This window comes from Canis lupus, chromosome 7, assembly GCF_011100685.1.
Source record: "Canis lupus familiaris isolate Mischka breed German Shepherd chromosome 7, alternate assembly UU_Cfam_GSD_1.0, whole genome shotgun sequence".
In the NCBI taxonomy this organism is placed as follows: Eukaryota; Metazoa; Chordata; class Mammalia; order Carnivora; family Canidae; genus Canis; species Canis lupus.
In genome coordinates this window covers 45,091,041-45,107,146 of record NC_049228.1, presented here as the reverse complement: position 1 = coordinate 45,107,146, position 16,106 = coordinate 45,091,041, and the positions used below count along the sequence as shown (strand labels likewise).

Below are 16,106 nucleotides of genomic sequence, written 5' to 3'. Positions count from 1 at the left end.
AGGGGGATATTGGATGTCTTATCTGGTTTACGCCCAAAACCTTAATTTGGGTGAGACATATGAATATCTGTATTAAAAGGCTCATATCCCAAAATATAGCTTGCAAATGTATAGTCAGCAATCCCTTTCTCTAATATTCTATTCCATTTTCAAGGTGAATATCCTTCTTGTCATGGATAAAAATAGGCTAATGGGAAAAAATTAGTTTGTGAAAACAAAAATGACTGAGGCTTATTCTGTGGAATTCGTAGCGATGAAAGCGGACAAAGGGCCTAAAGATAACTTTTTCCCCCATAATCTGGGGCTGGACCAACTTACTTGAAATTTGATTACTGAGAAGAGACATATATGACTAGAACAAAAAGGCTTCCCAGCAAGCCATACAATATGGTGTTGGCTAGTTAGTAAAATTCTTTTGAAAACTAATTTAATCATTTTAAATAAGCATGTGACTTAAAAGTATTTATTGCTAAGACTGAGCAACAATTTGATGTTAAAACACATATATCAGACCACTGAGTAAGCACATGGTCTATCTTTCCTGTTGTTTCACAGTATACTACAGGAGGCTGCAGGCCGCACTGTGGTCTAACTAGCCTTCGAAGATAAAATAATTGAAGCCAGAACATTATGGTCAGATTCTAGCTCTACTACCTAATCTTGGTCAAGTCATTTAATCCATGTATGTGTGTGGTTTTTAATGTGAAATTTGTAGAATAAGGTGTTCATCTATTTTTCTAGGGTACTTGTAGGAATGAAACTAAAATAGGAAAATACAGAGAAAACTATACATTGCTGTCTGTGTAAAGAGAACCTCTCATAGTGTTAACTACAATGATGGAGAGAGAACTTCAGGGAACAAAAGAAATGAATAAAGAGGGCACCTGTGTGGCTCAGTGGTTAATAAATGTCTGCCTTTGGCTCAGGTCATAATCCCGGGGTTATGGCATCGAGTCCTGCATCGGGCTCCTTGCAGGGAGCCTGCTTCTCCCTCTGCCTATGTCTTTGCTTCTCTCTCTGTGTCTCTCATGAATAAATAAAAACTTAAAAAAAAAAAAAAAGAATGAAGAATGGCTGATGTGGCAGTGACAGTGCCAGCAGTTGGATGCTATCAACTGGTTTTTTGTTTTTTAAGGTTTTTAAGTCATCTCTACACCCCAAGTGGGGGCTTGAACTCATGACCCAGATCAAAAGTCTCACTCTTGGGATCCCTGGGTGGCGCAGCGGTTTGGCGCCTGCCTTTGGCCCAGGGCGCAGTCCTGGAGACCCCGGATCGAGTCCCACGTCAGGCTCCCGGTGCATGGAGTCTGCTTCTCCCTCTGCCTATGTCTCTGCCTCTCTCTCTCTCTCTCTGTGACTATCATAAATTTAAAAAAAAAAAAAAGGTCCCACTCTTCTGATTGAGCCAGCCAAGCTCCCCAACTGTCAACTATTTTACAGCAGTCGCCAGCACATTTAGCTCTTTGGTAGTGGAAAATAAAGGCTAAGATTAAGACTGCTGCAGCTGATATTGCTAGGGTAAAAAATAAAAATTTTAAGTCAATGCACTTAAACATGGGGAGAAACGAATATGTGCTATAAAGAACAAGTTTCAGGTATTTTTTAAGACAACTGATTCACGTCAGAAATAAAAATATAAAAAAGAAAAAAACAGCCTGGTTGTAGACCGCTGTTCCCATCGAGGAAATGATATCACCGAGCGCAGAGAGAGCCGCAAGGCAGCAACCCAGGAGAGCTGCGGTGCTGGAGCCTCGGACTAGCCTCGGACTCGGAGGCTCGGAGTCCTAGTAAAAACTACAACTCCCAGAAATCCCGGGACGAGAAGGGGGGGCGGAACCAACGGTGTGTGGGCGGGGCCTCCAGAGCGAGCTGCGAACTTCTCCCGCGAGCGGCTTCTCGAGAAGTGGCGGGAGCGGCGGCTATGGAGGCGCCGGAGGAGAAGGAGGCGCAGGTGATGGGGCGGGAGCCGGGATTTGTGGCTTCCGGGGAAACGGCGTCTTTGACACATTTTCGCAGCCGGTGGATCTCCTGGGCGTTCCATGTTTACTTTTTTCCTCCCCGTACTCTCCCGGTCCATCTTTAGGACCGCCTTCGCCATCCTGCCTAGACCCCCGGGCAAGGGCGCCTGCCTTCTTTCCCGGGGCTCTCCTAGCGTGGACTCGGGCTTGGAGAGCGGCGGAGCCCCTTGGTAGCGAGCCCTCTCAGCGGACCACAGTGGGATTTCCGAATCCGAACCCACCTTCCAGCCAAGCCTCGCCGTTCTCCGCTGCTTCCTAGTTAGGGTTTTCACACCTGACCGGGGCCTGCGTCCCAACCCCCGGTGCCCCCCGGTACAGCGGGGCCTTCGGTGTGTTGAGGGCGACGCCTTTTTCAGACTTTGCACGTATAATAATGCTTTAGCACCTTCATGTTGAGTTCTAAAATCAATCGAGTGATGCAGATTATTACCATGCTACTTTGTAGCTTTAGGAAAGGGTGGATTGTTTTCTGATAATGTTCATCGTGCTTGCTCACCTCTGTTTCCTGACATCTGTCTGGTGTGTGTCTCCATAAAGACAAATTGTTTTGTTTTTGTTTTTTTTGTTTGTTTGTTTTTTTGTAAAGACAAATTGTAATGTGAAGTAAGTAGGATGCCAGAATATTTCTAGAAAACGTTTTGCTTGCCTCTGATCACTTCTTTCTGATGTTTGCTTCATGCTGTTACAATAAACAAGACTTACAATATTTTTCTTATAATGGTTAGGTTGCTGCGTGGTTGAAGAAAATATTCGGAGATCACTCCATTCCGCAATATGAGGTGAACGCTCGGACCACGGAGATTTTACATCACCTTTCGGAGCTCAACAGGGTCCGAGACAGGGACGTCTACCTGGTTATAGAGGACTTGAAGCAGAAAGCAAGTGAATATGAATCAGAAGGTGAGATTAATTGCAGAGTTTTGGATGAGATAATAACTCGAGGTAACTACATTTTGTAACGCTAAGAATACAAAGTTAATTTAGTGTAGACTGCTTGTCAATTTTGCTTCTTGTTCTAGCCAGATTTGCCTCCCACTCCATTATTATAGCAACTTAATAAATCATAAACTTCATTATAATGTCAATTTTATTGGTACTCTGATACCAGATAGTAACCCCTAACACATGAGTCTAAAGTTAGCCTGACATACAAGCTTTCAGTTTTTCACTTGCATATCTTTTTGGTCTGTTTTTAGTCTTTATGCTTTAGTTATAGGGACCCATCGGGACATCTGAGATGACAGCCATGAACTGCCGGACTTGAACAAATCACGCTATCGCTGTATATTCATGGGATCACATTAGAATTTTCTGCTGTGTATATGTAGCTTGAAAAAGTGCATTCAAGACACCTGTTGTTGTTGTTTTTTTTTTTTTTTTTTTTTTTTTTTTTTTAATCTTTTTTTTTTTTTTTTTTTTTTAATTTTTATTTATTTATGATAGTCACAGAGAGAGAAAGAGAGAGGCAGAGACATAGGCAGAGGGAGAAGCAGGCTCCATGCACCGGAAGCCCGACGTGGGATTCGATCCCGGGTCTCCAGGATCGCGCCCTGGGCCAAAGGCAGGCGCCAAACCGCTGCGCCACCCAGGGATCCCCTGTTGTTGTTTTTATAATACAAACTGCACACAAAAGAATTGACAAAAGCCTTTCAGTGGGTTGGAATATACAAAAGAGGAAGAAAGTGAGACCTACAATTGCCCTGTATTTATTTAACTATGTCTGTGGTACATGTTACATGCAATATTTTGAATGTAGTACAAATTATATTGTAAATCTGTTGTGTATGGGCTTTTTTCCAGTTTTCTTTTAAAAATTAACATACAGCAAAATTGGCTTTTTGTTTTGGTGCACTGCTTTTAGCCTATATGCTATGTTTCCATGATGGAACAATACTTTATATACATATTATTTTATGCAATTACTTTTTATTTTTAAAAGATTTTTTTTATTTATTGAGAGAGACAGATAGTGAGAGAGACCACAAGTGCGGAGGAGAGGGAGAAGCAGCTTCCCCACTGAGGAGGGAGCCCAACATGGGGCTCAGTCCCAGAACCCCAGGATCACGACCTGAGCCAAAGGCAGACACTTAGCTGACTAAGCTACCCAGGCACCCTATGCAATTGCTTTTTAAATCAGGAAAAAGGGTCGCCTGGGTGGCTCAGTCAGCTAAGTGTCTGCTTTTGGCTCTGGTCATGGTTTTAGGGTCCTGGAACAGAGCCCCATTTCAGGCTCCCGGCTCAGCAAGGAGTCTTTCTCCCGCTGCCCCTCCCCTCTACTCAGGTGCTCTCCTCTCCGTCCCCTAAATAAATAAATATTTTTTTAAAAATCAGGAGAAAAAATATGCATTTATGCTCTTCATAATTCCACAGCCACCTTTCCTGATATTCATTGTTTTTTGTGTGTGCATTTGAATTACTGTTTGGGGTCACTCGCTTTTAGCCCACAGTAGCTTCTTTAGAATTTCTTCTAAATCAGAACTGCTTATGACAAATTCTCTCAGTATTTGTCTATCTGGGAGTCTTTATTTTGCATTCATTTTTGAAAGATAATTTCACTAAATGTAGGACTTTTTGAGAGTTTTTATCTTGAACACTTTGAATATGTTATCTCATTCTTTCTGACCTCCTTTGTTTCTGCCTGAGAAGTCAACTGTTAATCTTATTGGAATTTCCTTGTAAATAATAAATCCTTTTTTCTTTGTTGTTCTCAAGATCATCTCCTTATCTTTTATTTGAGCATTTTTACCTTGGTATGTATGTTTGTGGATCTCTTTGCATTTATTCTGCTTGGATTTGTTGAATGATTCTAGTTTTGTGGGGTTTTTTGAGTTATTCCTTGGATGTGTAAATTATTGTTTTTCAATAAATGTGATAAGTTTTCAGGCATTATTCCTTTGACTGTTTTCTTCTACTTCTTTCTTCTGGACTCCCAACGCGCATATGTTGGTGTACCTAATGGTGTTCCTTGTTTTTCTGCGGTGCTTTTTTTTTTCTTTCAACGTTTTTCCTCTCTGTTCTTCAGCTTCCATAATCTCCATCACTTTATCTTCAAGTTCACTTATTTATTCTGCCACTTCAAGTCTGTTGTTTATTTTCTCTAGCAACTTTTCATTTTAGTTATTGTACTCTTCAACTCCTGCATTTCCATTTAATTTTTTTTAGTAATTTCCATTTCTTTTTGATATTCTCTATTTGATGCAACATTGTCCTTATACCTTTTGTTGCGTCTATGTTTTTAATTTATTTTTTAAAGATTTTATTTATTTATTCATGAGACACACAGAGAGAGAGAGGCAGAGACACAGGCAGAGGGAGAAGCAGGCTCCAAGCAGGCAGCCCGACGTGGGACTCAGTTCCGGGTCCCCAGGATCCAAAGGCGGCACTAAACCACTGAGCCACCCAGGCTGCCCATTGTTGTGTATTTAATCATGGTTTTCTTTTTCTTTTTTTTTTAAGGTTTTATTTATTTATTCATGAGAGACAGAGAGAGAGAGAGAGGCAGAGACAGGCAGAGACACAGGCAGAGGGAGAAGCAGGCTCCATGCAGGGAGCCCGACGTGGGACTCGATCCCAGGTCTCCAGGATCACCCTCCAGGCTACAGGCAGCACTAAACTGCTGCGCCACCAGGGCTACCCTAATCGTGGTTTTCTTTGGTACTATGAACTTGTTCATTATGCTATTTTGAAGTCTTTTCTGATAAATCCAACATCTGTCATTCTGACAGGCAGTTTCTGTTGCTTGCTTTTTGCTCTGGGTCATGCTTTCTTGTTTTGCATTCCTCTCTATTTTTTTTTTTTTTTTGTGGAAATTGGACTTTTTAGATACTGTATTGTAGTAACTCTGTATTCCAACCCACTGAAAGGTTTTTGTCAATTCTTTTGTGTGTAGTTTGTATTACAAACTTGTAGTAACTTGTAGTACAAGTCTCCCAACACCCCAACCCCTCAGAGCTTGTTGTCATTATGGTTTTCTTGTTTGTTTAATGACTGACTGATTGTTTTTAATGAAATCTATTTACCCTTGATGGTATTTAGCCTGTGATGTTGCTCCTCAGGGAGGCAGATACTTAAGTATCCCACAGTCACTGTGGGATGGCAGTGGCTTTGGTAGGATTGTCTTCCTCTCTTTCATGGACTATATCCAACTGCAAAATTCTGCTAATTGACAGCTGATTATTGTTTCCAGCAATGTTGTGGGATATAAATTGCTCTACAAGTGAATCCAATCAAATTCTAGCACCCTTAAAGGAATAGTTTCAGAGGGCAGTGTTTGATATTTATTGTGACCCTAGGATGGCTTTTGTCATGTGTCTTATTTTCTGCTTCTCCTATGCGAACTAACTGTAACTAGCCTACAGTTTAACCTGTGTCTTGACTCTTTTCCCAATTGCTTTTTACTATAACTTCCACAGTTCTTGAGAGTCTCTTTAAGCTTGGACTTCTCCAGGCTCTATTGCAAATGAATTCAATTCCTTTGGGAAGATGCTGGGAATTATCTCTTCTATGGCTTGCTTCTTCCTCTGCCCAGAATCTCTGAGTCAGGGATCTGGAGTTGGGGATAGAGACATTAACAAGCTTTTCTCTGAGTGGTGCTGCCAGTGTAGATGCTGAGTGGTTGGTTGACAGGGGAGTACAACAAGCCTCTTGGTTTGCCTTTCCTGGTGTGGAATCACCACCTCATGAGCTGGTACAGGACCCTTGGGACCCTGGTATTCTCAGCATGCTAGAAGCTCTCCCAATAGTCAAAACAGTCTGGAGTGGAGTCTTTGCCTCATTGGACTGGGAGGGAGAAGGTAAGGGTGGTCTTGGTTTAAATACCACAAACTCTCATCTTCCTTACTGAATTTTCATAGATTTTCTAGAATAGTTGTTTCTTTATTTGCTATTTGTCCTTAAGACCATTTCCAGAGGTTTTAAATCATTGTGTTTTGGTTCTGGGTGGTTGTTGTTGTTTTTACATGGTTGGGTTTCTTTCTTTGTTTTTTACAATTTTCGTCAGTTTCACTGGAGAGCAGGTATGCAGATCTTGTACTGTTTGGCTGGAAGTCTTAATTCCTGGTCTGTTGATTTTTGACAAGGGTAAGAGACAATTCAGTGGAGGAAAAAATAGCCTTTTTCAATGACTAGTGCTGGAGTAATTGGATGATCCACATGTACAAGAATGAAGTTGGACCCTGCCTCATGCCATATGTAAGAGTAAACTCAAAACAAATGAAAAACCTAAACACAAAAGCTAAACCTAAAACTCAGAAGACAACATCAGAGTATATCTTCATGACCTTGAATCTGGCAGTGGTTTCTTAACTATGATTCCCCTAAACAGAAGCAACAAAGGAAAAAGATAAATTGGATATCGTCAAAATTAAAAACTTTTGTTCTCAAAGGACACCATCAAGTAAATGAAAAGACAACCCACAGCATGGAAGAAAACATTTGTAAGTCATATCTGATAGGGGACTTGTATCTATAGGGCACCTAAGTAGCTCACTTGGTTAAGTATCTGCCTTTGGCTTGGGTCATAATCCCAGGATCCTGGCATTGAGCCCCACATCAGGCTACCTGCAGGGAGCCTGCTTCTCCTCCTCCCTCTGCTGTTCCCCCTGCTTGTGCTCTTGGGCGCTTTCTCTCTCCCTCCCTCTCTCTCTCTCTCTCTCTCTCTCTCTCTCTCTCTGTCAAACAAATCTTAAAAAAGAGGGGGGGGGACTTATATCTACAACATATAAAGAACTCTTACAACTCAATAATAAAAAGATAAATAATCCAATTAAAAATGGACAAGGGGTGTGAATATACATTTCTTCCAAGCAGATACAAAAATGGCCATTAAACCAGCATTGATAGCCATCAGGGAAGTGCAAATGAAAATTGCAATTCACTTCACACCTACAAGGAGGGCTACAATCAAAAAGAAAAGTATTTGGGTCTTGAGTTATCATTATATTGATCATTATTAAGTTCTGTGAGTGACCACTATGCAAAAATAATAATAATGATGATAACAACTGTTGGTAATGTATGGAGAAATTGAAATCCTCATACACTTCTGGTAGGATTGTAATATCATACATTTGCTTTGGAAAAAAGTCTGATAATTCCTCAAATGGTTAAACATAGTTAGAATGTGACCAGCAGTTCTACTCCTAGGTATATACCCAAATACGAAATGAGTAAAGACAGAATGTAGGTAAGTGGTTCCTAGGGCTTCATGGGTTGGGGAATTGGAATATGATGACTAAGAAATATGGTTTTTTTTGGGGGGGGGCGTGATGAAAATGTTCTAAAATTGATCATATTGATGGTGTACAACTCTGAATATACTACACACCATCAAATTATATACTTTAGGTGGGTGGATTTGTGTGATATGTGATGATTTCAATAAAGCTATTAAAAATTCAAATAAAACAAACATCTTAGTTACCATAGAACTCTTATATCTTTTCAGCCAAGCATCTTCAGAACCTTCTCATGGAGAGTGTGAATTTTTCCCCTGCCAATCTGTCTAGCACTGGTTCTAGGTACCTGAATGCTTTGGTTGACAGTGCAGTGGCCCTTGAAACAAAGGATACCTCACTAGCTAGGTAATTCTTGTGACAATTTTAATTTCTGAAATCATATATACTATAAGGTCTTGACCTGAGGACTTTTTGTTTCTCTGGGTAATTCTATATAGGAAATAAACAATAAATGCAGAAACACTGAATTTACTTATCCTTATCATTGCCAGTGAGTATGTGTAATTAATTCAGATAAGTTCAGTGTTCTTTAAATTTTCTTCTTCCAAGATTAGGTTTGTAAAGGTTGGTTCTCATGTATATTTGGAAAGAGATTAGGTATTACTTACATCACTCAACCTAAACAATAAGAAAAGCAGTAGGTTAAATGACCTGATTGAGCATAGTGAATTATGGTCACTCTCCCCCTACTGGTAGAGTAGGTTAAGGACCTTTATTCTTATGACAGGCATTCCAGCTATATAATGATATTATTATTTTCAACAACACTAAGGGGAAACTGAAGTTCAGGAAAAGTCTGTTAAATAACTTCTCCTAGCTGGTAAATGTCAGAATTGGGATTCCAACCCAATTTGACTCCAGAGTCAATCTGATTACCTTGGTAGCCGTGTGTTAGCTATATTGCATAGCTATTCTACTTAATTGCCCATATAAGGACTTGGAATTTATATGTATTCTCAGACAGTAGTGTTTCAGATATAAGAACATACGACTACATTGCAGCAGAAATCTAAACCTGAATTAAGTCAATTTAGCAGACACCAAACACTAGTTATATGTAAGTGTATAAGCATAGATACGGATACTGGTACAGATACAGATACAGATATAGATACATGCATACATACAGGCACTGAGGAGGCAGAGATGAGTAGGATAATAGCTATGAGCAAGGATAGTCTCTATTTATGGTCAAATAAGGGAGTTAGGTATGTAAAACTATATTGTCGTTTGACATCTGTAACAATATGAGAGTATACCAGCTGTTGCTAAGTAGCACAGAGGGGTAGGGAGTTTCAAAATGGGAATAAATCTTATTTGAGTTTTGAAAGACAAATGGAAATTTGCCTGAAGAAGGGCTTTTCAGGCAATGGAAACAACATATAAAAATGCATAGAGAAAAAATGCATGGAGCCTTGAAACAGTATGATTGTAGAAGAATCCACATAAGTCATTGTTAGAAATGAGGAATAATTGTCATTATTGTCCTTAATGTTCATTTTTATGTGACAAGATTCTTTTTTTAGTTTTATCCCTGCAGTGAATGATCTGACCTCTGATCTTTTCTGTACCAAATCCAAAAATGAAGAAATCAAGCTTGAATTGGAAAAACTTGAAAAAAATTTGACTGCAACGTTAGTGTTAGAAAAATGTCTACGAGAGTAAGTACTGAGTTGGAAGTGATGAAAATGGTTATTATAAAGGCAGTAACAGGACATTGCCGGGTTTAGTTTTAGCATTAGATATGATTTAAAATACATGTTAAGAACTAGGGTCCATAAATGGTTTTCTAAGTAAATAATGACTTGGGTGGAGATAGGGGTTGGTTTGGTACAGATTTTCATCTTTTATTTCATGCAATTTTTTACTGTTTTTTTTTTTTTTTAATTTTATTTATTTGTGATAGTCACACACATACAGAGAGAGAGAGGCAGAGACATAGGCAGAGGGAGAAGCAGGCTCCATGCACCAGGAGCCTGATGTGGGATTCAATCCTGGGTCTCCAGGATCACGCCCTGGGCCAAAGTCAGGCACTAAACCGCTGCGCCACCCAGGGTTCCCTACTGTTTTTTTTTTTTTTTTTCTTTTACAATTAGCCTAGGTTCTTTTTTTTTTTTTTTAAGATTTATTTATTTAGGGATCCCTGGGTGGTGCAGCGGTTTGGCGCCTGCCTTTGGCGCAGGGCGTGATCCTGGAGACCCAGGATCAAATCCCACGTCGGGCTCCCGGGGCATGGAGTCTGCTTCTGCCTCTGCCTATGTCTCTGCCTCTCTCTCTCTCTCTCTGTGTGACTATCATAAATAAATAAAATTTAAAAAAATATTTTAAAAAAAGATTTATTTATTTATTTGAGAGAGTGTGTGAGCAAGTACAGGACAGAAGGAGAGGGAGAGAAAATCTTAAGCATACTCCATATTGAGCAGAGAGCCCAACGGGGGGCTTGATCCCTCTACCCTGAGATCATGACCGGAGCCAAAATGAAGAGTCAGATGCGTAACTGCATGCACCATCCAGGTGCCCCAACAAATAGCCTAGGTTTTATAATTTAGAGAATATATGTGAATTTTTTTTGACTTATAAGCAATGGTGCAATTTAAAATCACATTATATTTTGTTTCCCATTCTTACTGGAGGTCTGGTATCCCTCTTTTTTTAAAGATTTGTTTGTTTGTTTATTTATTTATTTATTTATTTTAGAAAGTGCGTGTGTGCATGAGCATGCATGCAAGGGGAGGAAGGGGCACAGAGAGAATCTCAAGCAGACTCCCTCCTGATCATGGAACCTGATGCAGGGCTTGATCCTACAACCCTGAGATCATGACCAGAGCAGAAATCAAGATCAGACGCTTAACCAAGTAACCAACTAAGCCACCCAGGTGCCCCTAGAGCTCTGGTATCCATCTTGATGTTCTGGATGTTCTTTAGATCCAGTTGCCCCAGAGATTAGGTGCTGTAAATCAGGAATATGGATGTACATGAGTAATTTGGTGGTGTGTAAATTTATTTAACAAATACTGAATATGTATATGCAAGGGACCCTGTCATGTCACATTTAGGAAAGAGGACTTTGGGACATCCGTAATTCAAATTGGCTTGGATATATTAAATGACTTCCTTAAGCAGCAGGTTTATTTCTCCAGGAATAATTGCCATATATTAATCTTAAAATTACTTAGTATTCCTTGAGAAAAATTCCAGGTAGCAACATGGAGGGAAAGATGACCTAGAAGAATACATGGTAGCTACTCTGGGATATAAAATATATGGTAGAGGGGCACCTGGGTGGCTCAGTTAGTTCAGCGTCTGTCTTTGGCTTAGGTCATGATCCCATGATCCCCACATCAGGCACCCTGCTCAGTGCGGTCTGCTTCTCCCTCCCCTCTGCCTGCAGCTCCTCCTGCTTCTGCTCTCTCTCTCTTTCTCTCAAATAAAAAATAAAATCTTTAAAAAATAAAATAAATTATATAATCCAGCAAGTATATTATCAACTTCTGAGAATCCAGAATTAAATCCCAAAAGTAGTAGAGTTTCTTCTTTATAGTAATTCCACTGCGGAGAAGAAAATGTTTTCAACTTTACTTTTTAAAGGGATCTAAAGAAGGCAGAGCTGCATCTCTCTACAGAAAGGGCCAAAGTTGACAATCGTCTTCAGAACATGGACTTCCTAAAAGCAAAGTCGGAGGAGTTCAGATTTGGAATCAGAACTGCAGAGGTTTGTACAAAAGACTGAATGTATTCTTTTCAGACTTCTTGTTGACCTTCACCCTCCCAACGAGGCAGTATTATTATTATTACCAGTTTATAGATAAGGGAACTATGGAGAAGGTGGGTAACTTGCCCAAAGTCACATAGCTACTTAGCAGCAGATCCAGATTCAAACTCAGGCAGCCAGGCCTCAAAGCCCAGACTCTTAGTACTGCACCCATCTTTTGGTAAATCTGTGACTGAAATAATCCATATACTGCATAAAGTACTTAGATGCTTGTATAGTTTTTCATCTATGATTGTAGCTCCTCATAACTGTGTTATATGGTGAAAATATGTCATGATGGTCACTTTCAAAATACTGTTTTTGACTGAACTCCCTTTTTTGTAATTCTAGGAGCAGCTTTCAGCCAGAGGCATGGATGCTTCTCTGTCTCATCAGTCCCTAGTAGCACTTTCAGAGGTGAGCTCATTTTAACCCAATTTAGCTTCCTTTAAAATTTTAGTGCACAATCTGCTTTATGTTTTGTTTCTTTTTATAGAGCTTTGTTCACTATTGACCTGTTTTTTTTTTAACCTCTGTACTTTATGTTCACCAGTATTCATACCTTTATTACTTGGTTAGCTGCATCTATCCTCACATTTGTTTGATTGTCTGTATTTATTACTATTACTATATGCTAGAAACTTTTTGTTAGAGTCAGTTATATGTTGTTGATTTATCTGTAAAATAAATTTATTGAGGGATAATGTGTCAACCATCTAGGTCCTCTTCTTCTCTTTCCACTTACAGTAAAAATGCAGACCTGAAAACTCCTATAGGATGCAATTCTGGGTTTTTAGATGGTATAAGTATCATTTATTTTGGTAGAAGAGAGATAAAGAGGGAGTTTTGTTTTATTTTATTATTATTTATTATTTTAAGATTTTTTGCACTTTGATTTTTGGAATCTAAAGTTGACAATTCATAAATACATATTTGAGATTCTAACTGTTCCCTTATATTCTGGTTCCTTTTTTTTTTTTTTTTTAAAGATTTTATTTATTGATTTGACAGAGAAGGCACATGCAGGGGGAGCTGCAGAGAAGCACATTTCCCACTGAGCAGGGAGCCCAACATGGGGCCAGATCCCAGGACCCTGGAATTGCGACCCAAGCCAAAGGCAGACCCTTAACCAACTGAGCCACCCATGCACCCTCATTCTGATTCCTCTTAATTACATTATTCTGTACTTCTAGACAGCATAGTTAGATCCTATTCTCTCTCTCTTTTTTTAAGATTTTATTTATTGATAGAGAAGAAAGAGAGGGGAAAAGTGCAAGGAGGGCAGGAGCAGAGGGGGAGGGAGAAGCACAGGCAGACTGTGTGCTGAGCGCAAAGCCTGACACAGGACTCCATCTCAGGACCCTGAGATCATGACCCGAGCTGAAACTAAGAGTTGGACACTTAGCCGATTGAGCCACTTGGGCGTCCCTATTCTCTTTTTCTAAAGTATTTTTAAGTAATCCCTACATCCAAGGTGGGGCTTGAACTTACAACCCTGAGATCAGGATACACATGCTCCATGAACTGAGCCAGCCAGATGCCCTGCTTAATCCTGTTCTTAATAAATGGGAGTATAACTTTTCTCTTTTAAGCATTTTATAAGGATTGTTTCCATTGGAAGTGAGTTTGTTATTCAAATATCATCGAATCAAATTTGACCCATTGGTACAATTTGATACATTATTTAAAATATCTTAATGTTAATGCTTTATTATGTTTGGTTTCAGAAATGATCAGTGTGTAGTTGCATTATGAATATCTCTATCACTCTGTGACTCTTGTGTTTTTCCACCCCCAGAAATTGGCAGAACTAAAACAGCAGACTATACCTTTGAAGAAAAAATTGGAGTCATATTTAGATTTAATGCCGGTAATTATTTTTATGAATTAAAAAAAAAGACATCTCTAACTTTCCCCAAGGGTACTAAATGATCATGAAAATACTGGATCCATGTTTAAGGATTTAAAGTCTGCTGAATTTCAGAATTATATGTTCACTGGATACTCTTCTGTAAGGTTTTTGCCTTTTGAAAAAGATATACACTTTTTTCTCCTTGAGTCCTAGTTGAAACAATATAACCTCTCCTTGTTTTATTTTTCTTTAAAAGAACCCATCCCTTGCTCAGGTGAAAATTGAAGAAGCAAAGCGGGAATTAGTAAGTAGTTCCATTTTTTTCTTTTGATTTTTGATTTTTTATTTTTTTTTCTTTTGATTTTTTAAAAAGAAGAAAAAAGACACTGATATAATTAAAGCTCCCTTCATTCTTCTTATTCAGAGGTAAACCACAGTCCCGAAGTTGCTGTGTGTCATTAACAATGATTTTTTAAAATTATTTTGGTTTTTTTGAGTCAGTTCTATACTCATTGTGGGTCTTGAACTCATGACCCCAAGATCAAGAGTCACATGCTCTCTCCCTGAGGCAGCCAGGCACCCCTATGCAGTTTTGCATAAATTTTTTCCATAAAAACTTTTGGATATGTGTATATAGTTCTTTTTTTTTTCTAAAGATTTTATTTATTTATTAATGAGAGACATAGAGAAGCAGAGACACTGGCAGAGGGAGAAGCAGGCTCCATGCAGGGAGCCTGATGCGGGACTCGATCCTGGGTCTCCAGGACCAGGCCCTGGGCTGAATGTGGCGCTAAACAGCTGAGCCACTCAGGTCACCCTATATTTCTTTTCATAAAAAATACACAGTGATCATTTATCTTTTATAAATATAAATTTTTTATAAATATAAATATAAATATAAATTTTATTAAATGATACACCGACTCATCTCTTTAAAGGGTTTTTCTCCCTTGAGATGTTTATTAGAATCAGAAGTCAGAAAGCTTTTGGGTTGTGGAAGAGAGGGGGGAGATACAAAGGCAAGGAATGTCAAAAAGCACATTTAATATTTATAATGGTATTTTTAAAATTTCTTTAAGATGGATTTACTTATTTTAGAGAAGGAAAGAGAAGAGAGAATGCCAGCAGGGAGAGGGACAGAGGGAGGGAGAGTCTTCAGGACATTTTCCACTGAGTGTGGAGCCCCATGTGGGGCTCGACTAAAACTCGGAGATGATGACCTGAGCTGAAATTAAGAGTCAGACCATAACCGACTGTGCCACCCAGGAGCTCCTAAAATTCTGTTTTAATGTTTTTCTTTTTTGCTTCCCTTATTTTAAATAATACTGGAAGTTAGAGTACTTGTTTTATGTCCTTATTTATAGAATATATGGTGTTTCCTTCTTACTTTAGGACATCATTGAAGCTGAACTTACAAAGAAGGTAGACATGATGGAACTGTGACCAGAGTCAAGTATGCTTCATCTTCCCTAAACAGAGTAAATTGAAGAGGACTTGAAAGAATTGTTTTCTCTTGGCATTCCTTAATAACTTAACTCCTGTGTTCTTAGATAATAATGTCACTGTTGATGGAACAGTAGTTTCCAGTTGTATATTGCATTTCTATGCCCAAATACATAGTTTTCATTTTACAAAGCATTATGAGTTCTCTTTGTTGCTGGCAGTTAAGTGTCCTTTGTTGGGTCTCTTTGGTAAACATTATGACATTTGTCATGTAGTCACTCATGAGGTCAGCTATGCAAAAAGGAGAGTTCTGTAACTCAGTTATGCTTCTTCCATTCCTCCCTCCAGGGTTTTGCTGTCATTCCTTCTGATCAGTGCACCTGCCTACCTCCAAATGTTAATGTATGCAGGGATTAAGTTTATGAAAGAGATGACCTTTTAAATCAGTAGGGAAGAGGTGGGTAATTCAACACATGGTGCTAGATCCTTACTTCACACCTTATGTCAGGATAATCCCAAAGATCAAAGATTTAAATGTTAAAGAAAAAAAGAAAAGAAAAAAGAACCAAGGAGAAGCTTTAATTTTATTTTTAGATTTTATGTATGTATGTATGTATTTGAGAGAGAATGAGAGAGCCTAAGCAGGGGGAGCAGCAGAGGGAGAGGGAGAAGCAGGCTCCCCACTGAGCAGGGAGGCTCAATCCCAGGACCCCAGGATCATGATCTGAACTGAAAGCAGGTGCTTAAAACTGAGCCAGTCAGGTGCCCCAAAGCCTTACTGTTTTTGGTTTTGTGTTTTGTTTAAA

General features: G+C 39.2%; 1 protein-coding gene across 1 annotated transcript; it reads left to right on the top strand.

The window, feature by feature from the left end:
* Positions 1 to 1,801: 1,801 nt before the first annotated feature.
* Positions 1,802 to 15,495, top strand: HAUS1 (HAUS augmin like complex subunit 1). Its single transcript, XM_038543371.1, has 9 exons — positions 1,802 to 1,951; positions 2,744 to 2,918; positions 8,464 to 8,599; positions 9,781 to 9,915; positions 11,843 to 11,966; positions 12,357 to 12,422; positions 13,804 to 13,875; positions 14,114 to 14,161; positions 15,250 to 15,495. The coding sequence occupies exons 1-9, from the start codon at positions 1,922 to 1,924 to the stop codon at positions 15,298 to 15,300; spliced, it is 837 nt and encodes a 278-aa protein (XP_038399299.1). The 5' UTR covers positions 1,802 to 1,921; the 3' UTR covers positions 15,301 to 15,495.
* The last annotated feature ends 611 nt before the right edge of the window (positions 15,496 to 16,106 follow it).

Coding starts and splice junctions, on each gene's coding strand:
- HAUS1 (XM_038543371.1), top strand. CDS start 1,922: ATGGAGGCGCCGGAGGAGAAGGAGGCGCAG. Junction 13,876..14,113: donor CATATTTAGATTTAATGCCG/GTAATTATTTTT, acceptor TTTCTTTAAAAG/AACCCATCCCTTGCTCAGGT. Junction 14,162..15,249: donor AAGAAGCAAAGCGGGAATTA/GTAAGTAGTTCC, acceptor TTCTTACTTTAG/GACATCATTGAAGCTGAACT.